Here is a 7,997-nt window from a genome sequence, read left to right as displayed (position 1 = left end):
TCAAAAAGAAAGGACTTATACAAAGGCACCTGGAGCGTGAAAAATAAAAAATAAGGGCTAAAAGTATGAACTCAGCTGGATAAAAGGAATTACTGAAGCCAGAACCGACCTTGCTAGAGAAATGACAAAATAGAAGCAACAGTATAACCCCCAATCACAAAGAAAAACCCCTTGCAATATACTAGACCTATCGACCGTGCGGATGAAGAAACAAAGGAAGGATAGGTGCCAGGAAAGAAAAAAAGGAAAGGAAAAAATCTCAAAACTAGCTCCAGGAGTAGAACACTGGACACGCTCACTAGTGAGCACTAAAACTTACGCATCAAACGTAAACAACACAAACGTGTGGCCCCCCCTAACCGCGCGACACTAAGAAAAAACCAGCTACCCCTCCAATAATCAAATACCCCCCTAGATCAAGCTCATGACCGGTAATCACGAGAACCCACATCATAAAGCCCCCCCAGGACAATCTATCCCCTGAAACATAATACCCCAATGAGCCAAGCTAAGTCATGAGGCATAGGAACAGACACGTAAACGAAACAGACAATCAAGAAAGAGTGATCAAGGAGCCGATCCCCCAGAATCTATAACATGTAGACCATAAACCGTGAGCCATACACGTCAATTCCAAGCAACTGGAGAATGAAAACTAAATCCTGAAGGCAAAGCATGAGGCAGAGTGACATCTCCCTAAATCATAATCCGGCCCCCTTGTGCAAAAAGCCACCCAAAAAGGAAGAACTTATCGCCTAGCCTCCGAAAACTCAAAGTACTGGATCATAAAGACCTAATCCGTAACCCTTAAGCCACCACTAAATAGGACTACACCGTAACACCTGAAAAAAAAACCTCCAACATAGAGGCTGAGCCATGAAATGTAAGCCTTCCCCCATGGGACCTAAGACTTGAGCACTCCAAACAACCTTGAACCCTACTCGGTAAGAAAAACGAAGAAGAAAAAACTCCTGAGCCGTAACCCACGAAGCAACTTCTCTGAGCCTGAACCCAAGAACAAGAACTCGACCCTGAAAAATAAACCCCACCTCCCTCGACACTGGAAGCAAATCACTAACTTCTGGAGCTTAGGCTTTAAAGCCACCAAACAACCACAAGGATCCTGCAACCTAATCCACTAATCAGGATAAACTAAAACCTGGCACCTATCAGCAAGTCCCTGCACACTAAATCATCAAAGGTAAAGCGTGACCCATGCAAACTAAACAATAGGGCTAGCACCTAAGCCCTAAGCCTTGGAAATTAAAATAAGACCATGACCCCTACCCCAAGGACTGACAACCGTGACGCCTCAACCCTGAAAACTAAACCTGAACAGTAACTACTAAAGATAAAACCTGGACAGCAAAAGCCAGACAATGATCAGACAAACCTAAACGTACATCCTCCCAGCTGAAACCTGAAGCCTAGAACCTAAGCCTAGACCGTGAACCAAAAAACCCAACCCCTAACGCCTGAACACTTGATCTAGCCCCCCTGAACCCTGATCCCTGACCCCTAGAACCCCCAACCCTAAGCCTAAACCTAAATCCTAATCCATGAAACCTGGAGCCTGACCCCTGAAGCCTGAACCCTAAACCTAAAGCCCTGAACACTAAACACTGCGCACTAAACCCTAAAAATCTACCCCCCTAAAACGTAAACCATGACGCCGAACAACTAAAAACTAAAAAAACCCCCCCCCTGTCCCCTGAACCCTGGAACCTAACCACTGTCCCCTGAACCCTACGCCCTAAAATCTAAACACTAGACACCTAATCCTCACCCCTGATCCCTAAAACCCTGAACCATGAACCCTAAAGAAAGAAGCCTAAAGCATAAACCCTAAAACGTGAACCCTGACCCCTAGACCCTAACAACTGAGGCCTAAAACCTGAACTCTAAGACCTGATCCCTGAGCCATAAACACTAAAACCTGAACCCTAAACCTTCCCCCCTGATCCCATAGACCTAACCCCTGAACACTAGACCCTGATCGATCAACCATGAACCATGAAACCTAAAACCTAAAGCCTTAACCTAAACCCTGATCCCAATCCCTGAAACCTACACGTAAACCCTGAACCCTAATCCCTGAAACCTGAACCCTGAACCCTAAACCCTAAACCTAAACCCTGAACCCTAAACCATAAACCCTGAAGCCTAAACCTAAACCCTGAACCCTAAACCCTAAACCTAACCCTAAACCCTGAACCCTAAACCCTAAACCCTAAACCCTAAACCCTAGAACCTGACCCCTGAACCGTAAACCTAAACCCTGAACCCTAAACCATCACTAATCCTAAACCACTCCTAAACCTAAAGCTAACCCTAAAACCTGAACCCTTAACCCTAAACGATGAACCTTGAACCTTAGACCCTAGACTCTAAGCCATGAACACTAAACCTTGACCCTCGAACCCTAAACCCTGAACCCTAAACCCTAAGCCATGAAGGCTGCTCCGGATCGTTAAACCTATCCTTGGCCCTAAACCTCAAACCCTAAACCCCCCCCGCCCAACTGCCCAACCTTAACCCTCACCCCCCGACCCAAAATTTGAAGTCCCGAAGGCTGAACTCTAAACCTTGAAACTCCGAACCCCACGTCATGACGTTAGAAGGACTCCCGTCTAGGATTAGTCTGACGCTTGCGTGCCCCCCACATATCCTAGCCGTCGTACCCGATACCCCTGTTCGGGAAGCTTCCAACTCCTGTTTCAATACTTGAAAGCTTAAACTCCACCGCCCAGTTGGAGATATGATCACCCCCTTTAATTGGATGCACCCTAAGCTCCCCCCTAAGCCTCTGGCTGCCCGGGTTATGAATCACGGGGTTTGAATTTTTCCTGCACCGTTCGTTCGTGCTCCTGCTTTCAGCTTACTCTTTCTGTAGGTCCTCACTCTTATTTATGTCAGTCGGCCATCCGTTTCGTTCCCTTATCTGCTTAATCTCCTGGATTGACTGATCCTTTCATATACTTCAGCTTTCCCGAGAAGGAGGTGTGCTTCGTTTTACTTCTCTTCGATCCTTTCTCCTTCCTAAAATACACTCTGTACATACCATAAACAGTTGCCATCCCCATAATCATGCTAACAACCCCTCCTATAATACCACCAATTCCCAGGTTTTCAGAAACTTGTCCTTCTTCTGCCCTGGGGAGAGTGGAATGGTTTGGGGTACTGTTGGGGTGGAGGGAGACGTCGTCCGGAGGTGCTTGTTTCTTCATTTTCGGCTCCGTTATGCCTTGGCCTCGGTGATCTTCAACTCTCTCCCTTCGGACTGGGGGGGGACTTTCAATCCCTGTTGCTAATGTGCCTACCTCTCCTCGTCTGGCTTCGGCGTCGTCGGTTCTTTGAATTTCTTTCACACTACTCCCACTTCTTCCTCCATACTCTGCTGTTCCACCCTTTAAAGTTTCTTCTTGCTCGGCTTTCTTTTGACTTGTCGGTTGAGGTTTGGGGGGCTGCTGGACTGGCCTCCCATTCTTGAAGATTACAATGCTTTGATTTGTGGGACTCGTTTGTTTTTCTTGGATCCAGTTGAACATCCTGGTGTCCATTCCTGTACCATCCCCTGGGGAAGTGGGTGAGTGACTAAGGGCCTTCCCTGTGTGTGTATCCAGCAGTTCTAGTGATCTCGGCTGTGCCGCGTCGCTTTCCTTGACTAAGACATGTTTTCCAGTTGTCCAGATGTTCAGTTGGGCCTTTGGTGTCTCTCCAGTGCCTCCTGAACAACTAAACTGGCCTCCCTCCATTGTGCAACTCCCCATTGGACTTAAATCCCATCCATTCGTTACGATGAGAGAAGTGAGATCATAATTCCTTTCATATTGGCAGCATTCACTCAACCCATGAAAGATACTTAACAGAAATCCTAGGCTTGTCCGTTCGGCTAGAGTTTCTCCTGGAAGCAAACTCAAATTATCCAGATATTCATCCAGCGTTTCTATCTTGTTCGATGAAGATATGCCCTTGTGCTTGTTCATCCTTAATGTCACCATGTCCCAGACTCGTTGACAGAGCTGCTTCGATCCTGCGTCAGGTTCTCCTTCTGCTATACTGCTGCCCATCAGAATTCTCATTAAACATAATACAGCTACTAACATTCTTCTACCCGTCTCACTAGATGACCAGTCGCTGGCTGTGCCTTCCCTAAGCAGACTATGCCAGGCGCTTTGTCGCCAGAGAACGTGGGTTGTGCCTTCCTGTGATGCGGGGATTTGTTGGAGTTTCAAGGCCTCTAACATTACGCAGGTTAAAGCTCCTTTCCATTCGAATTGATCCCCTCTATTTCCCCATATGCTCTTCACGATTGGGTGTCGCCCGTTGATTATATCGCTCCACTCGTTTTGGGCTATCATACTTCTTAAGCCTGACGCCCAGAGCCCTAAGAACCCTCGCTCGGCTTGTTCTCCGCCACCATACGCTCCTAGACAATATCTGTCTTCTCCCTGGATACATTCTCGGCCGCTGGAGGGGGGGGCTGCGACTGCCCAGTAACCCCTTTCTCCTCTTAAACGCAGGTGTGCCATCGTTCCTTTAGCCCTATTTCTTCAGAGTGTCCTCATCGGCTGCGGTCAGGGTTATCCTCTTTTGGCTTACTCCTTTTTCTACTTGCTCGGAAATCTTTGACTCCTCGGGGAGGTTGAGTCCTATTCGTTATTAACTCCTTTCGGCTGACTTATTCTAAACTTGAAGCTTGTTCTTTCAGTGTGGTTATCTCTATCCAGCCGATTCTTCGGCCAGACCTGAGGTAGGGAGTTGTTCTAGTGGCTGTCTCTTTACGACTGTCCCTCAGATGTAGCATCCTTTCTTTCGGTTTCCTCCAGATTCTCACGCCGACTTATCAACCCCTATCCCCCCTGAGACTCTATCCTCGCGTCTATGGACTTTTAGTTTGTTGCTCTTTGCCTCCTTTATCCTCTTTTGACTGAACCTTTCGCCTGTTCTACCTGTTCTTTTTTTTCATTGGGGATTCCAGTAACCTTAGTGATATTCTCCGGGGGCGTCCTGCTCCTATCTCGGTCTGCTGTGGCAATTTGTGACTTGGCGGTTGGTTCTGCTCCTTGGTGCTACATTATATCGTTCCCCTTGAATCTCTTGCGGAAGCTAGCCGTGATTAGAGGCTCCCTCTCGTCCGCCGCATCACAATCTTCCAATTTCCTAAAACTCCTCCCTTCGCGTCGTCCTTCTTTTCCTGCTTCTGATCTAGTCCTCGTTTGTTCTCTGTTAGTCGGATCCTCTCGTTAGTCCTGTTTCCGTGCTTCCTCTCCTTGATTCCACTTTCTGCTCTACTCCCCGTCATCGACATGTTCATGCCAACTCTTCCCCTTTTAAACCCGGCGGGTCCCTTCCTTTTTTTATACTCGCTCTTTGGTTTCCTGGCTTTTAGAACCTCGCCTGCCGCGCTCACTCGTACAACTTATTCTCTACTCTTGATTTCCTCTCCCTCTATCCCTTCCTACCTACCTCCCCTCCGCGGAGACGCCCTTCCCCGTGAGTTTGGCAATACACGAGCTGTTGCGCTCCCGTTTGCATAGCCGCTCAGATGTCCCATTCTGCTCCTGATGCCTGTTTCGGTTCCTTTATACGTTTAAACCCCCTTCTAGTTGTTCCTGCTGGTGTGTTCATCTACCCTTATATCTCCTCTTTTTGTCTTACCTGCCCTCGGGGGGGGAATGAGCCGAGTCGTCAATCTCTTGTTTCCGTCCTTGGGTCGCATATTAGCTGCCGTGTCTGTCATGTCTTCACCTTCTCCAGGATCCCCCCCCCCTGTTCCTTCTTTTACCTTAATTACGTATGACCTTCACTAAGTCTCTACGATCCTTCTTCCCATACTCGTCCTTAGTTCCCCCTTCTTGCAAATTTAGACCCTCCCTCCTGCGCCTCAGTCATGCGGCCGGAGATGGGGGATTTCCCGTTCCTCGGGAGGAAGGCTTGTCCTCAATCCTTGTCCTTCATGACTTGAACTCGTCTTTCACTGGGGGAGTACGTGATTCTGATAGCCCCTCAGATCTGTCTCTCCTTCTCCGACCTTCCTGACCTTCTTTCTAAACCCTTCCGGTCCTCTCATACTCCCCTCGGGGTGCTACCCTTCTATTCCTCCTTCGAATCGTTCAGTGGCTCCCTGGTGGTGCATCATGGAATCCCTATCCTTCCATTTTGAGTCGCGCCCTCCGGGGTTCCTATTTGTTTTTTCTAGCATGTCCTTGACTTTTCCTGGCTCTGTTACCGTTCAGATGATTCTTCCCCCTCATTCTGTTTTCTCCCTTCATAGAGGATTCAGATTCCACCTGCCACGATAGATTGGATCTCTCGCTGCCTCTCAGGAGCTTTCGTGTCTTTTGTTAAATGACTCCTCCTCTGACCCTTGTTTATTCTTCGTCCTTCCGCGCCCTTTGTTCCTTCAAGACTCCTGCTTCCTCCTCTCTGGAGTCCGGAGTCGGTGATCTGTCCTGTAGTCTGGCTGCGGACGGGACTTAATCCTCCGTTTGGTTGCTCCCCCCTGTCCTACCTCCCTCTCCCGGCTCGGCATGATCAGAGATCCGCTCCTGTTGCTGTTTACTCTCTTCTTTCTCATTCGGCTGTCTGGTGTTTTCCTGTCGGGGTTTATTTGACGGCTGCTGGGGTTGTAAATTTAATCCTCCTGGTAGAGTCCCTTCATTTAGTCCTTTGTCGATCACCATGATCCGCTGTTAATCCTTCATTAGGCTCGGCAGCTCCTTTCATGAAACTCATCGTGATCTCTCAAGCTCCCATATGCCACCTTCTGGTTTATATCGATTCGATTTTGTGAGGGTGGTTTCCTTCGGCGTGACCTGCCTTCTTACCTGTCCTTAGAGGGACTTCCTCTCCCTACTTGGATCTGGCCTTCTGCGTCTGTGGGCATCTTGAGTTTTTCTCTCGAGGGGAGGCGTCTGATATTGGATATGCCTTGGCTTCACTGCAGTCGCTGGTGTTGGGCGTCTTAGGAGACTGACGGACTCCTTCTGACTTTGAGTCAGTTGATCTTCCCCTTGCTTGGTCAGTAGTTGCCTTCTGTGTTTATTTTAGACGTCCGTTCCTTAATGGTTCCTTGCGCATTATTCTCCTGAGTCCTCTAAAGCCGGAATTGAATGAACGGCTTCTATAAGAATATTTATTGTTTTCGTTCCTGATAAAGTTCCCGCTCATTTTGTCCTGCTCCTTCTAATGGAACTCATGCTGTGTGTCCTGTATTCATTTAGACGTTCCCTCGGGTGATGGCGACTGAGAGGTCGTGAGATTTTGCCATTTTGCGTTTGATTTAGATATCCGGTATCGGAGAATTGCTTCTTCTGTTCGTACTTGTCGTGGGAGGGCTAGTCCTGAGTAACCTGATGTTTGGTTTGTCCCGGATCCTGTCCCTGTAATTGATGCTACTTGAAGTATTTGAGCCTTGGCTTGGTTCAGGCAGAAACTGAGTTCTTATCTGTTCATGCCATGTCCACGTTCTGTCAAGGAAGGGGAAGTTTTTCGGCCAAAATTGTTCGATCTCTCCCCCTAGCCTTGAACTGTGAGGGGGTCCATAACTGATTATTCTTGTTATCTGGTTCCGATTAATTCTATCAAGTTTCCGCTTTTATACTACGCTAGGATTTATCCCTAACAATAGTACGTATGTTGTCGTTTTGGTTTTTCTTCTTTGGGGAGGAGGAGGAGGGAGGCGACGTCCTGTTCGGGGTGGCTGGGACGGATGGGCTCCTGCTCTTATGAGACTTAGACCTTCATTTGGTTCTAGGCCACATTCTTTGCAAGAGTTTAACTTTGTTGGACGTGATCCTGCGTCTGTAGATGATTTCAAACGTTTGGATGTGATCATTTCTTATTCTCCCTTGCCGGTTGAGTTCGTCGGTTGCGGCCATCTTCGCTAAACCAATGATTTCATTTGTTGACTGGTGACTGGGATCTGTTGACGGTCAGACACGGGGTTTGCCCCCATTGGGTCGGTGTTGCGGACCTGTTAGACTGGGACGGGG

General features: G+C 48.1%; 4 protein-coding genes across 4 annotated transcripts; all 4 read right to left on the bottom strand.

Annotated features, from left to right (window-relative positions):
* Positions 1-2,945: 2,945 nt before the first annotated feature.
* On the bottom strand, positions 2,946-4,532 carry C922_05172 (hypothetical protein; the record flags this gene model as incomplete). The annotated part of the gene is made up of 1 exon (XM_008820744.1): positions 2,946-4,532. One exon carries the CDS (start codon positions 4,530-4,532, stop codon positions 2,946-2,948), a length of 1,587 nt encoding a protein of 528 aa, XP_008818966.1.
* Positions 4,533-5,119: 587 nt separating this feature from the next.
* On the bottom strand, positions 5,120-5,311 carry C922_05171 (hypothetical protein; the record flags this gene model as incomplete). The annotated part of the gene is made up of 1 exon (XM_008820743.1): positions 5,120-5,311. One exon carries the CDS (start codon positions 5,309-5,311, stop codon positions 5,120-5,122), a length of 192 nt encoding a protein of 63 aa, XP_008818965.1.
* Positions 5,312-5,605: 294 nt separating this feature from the next.
* C922_05170 (hypothetical protein) lies at positions 5,606-6,205 on the bottom strand (the record flags this gene model as incomplete). The annotated part of the gene is made up of 3 exons (XM_008820742.1): positions 5,606-5,661; positions 5,798-5,886; positions 6,093-6,205. 3 exons carry the CDS (start codon positions 6,203-6,205, stop codon positions 5,606-5,608), a joined length of 258 nt encoding a protein of 85 aa, XP_008818964.1.
* Positions 6,206-6,479: 274 nt separating this feature from the next.
* C922_05169 (hypothetical protein) lies at positions 6,480-6,686 on the bottom strand (the record flags this gene model as incomplete). The annotated part of the gene is made up of 1 exon (XM_008820741.1): positions 6,480-6,686. The coding sequence occupies one exon, from the start codon at positions 6,684-6,686 to the stop codon at positions 6,480-6,482; it is 207 nt and encodes a 68-aa protein (XP_008818963.1).
* Between the last annotated feature and the right edge of the window lie 1,311 nt (positions 6,687-7,997).

The sequence above is a fragment of the Plasmodium inui genome (genome assembly GCF_000524495.1).
Source record: "Plasmodium inui San Antonio 1 unplaced genomic scaffold supercont1.42, whole genome shotgun sequence".
In the NCBI taxonomy this organism is placed as follows: Eukaryota; Apicomplexa; class Aconoidasida; order Haemosporida; family Plasmodiidae; genus Plasmodium; species Plasmodium inui.
This window is presented reverse-complemented; position numbering and strand designations above follow the sequence as displayed.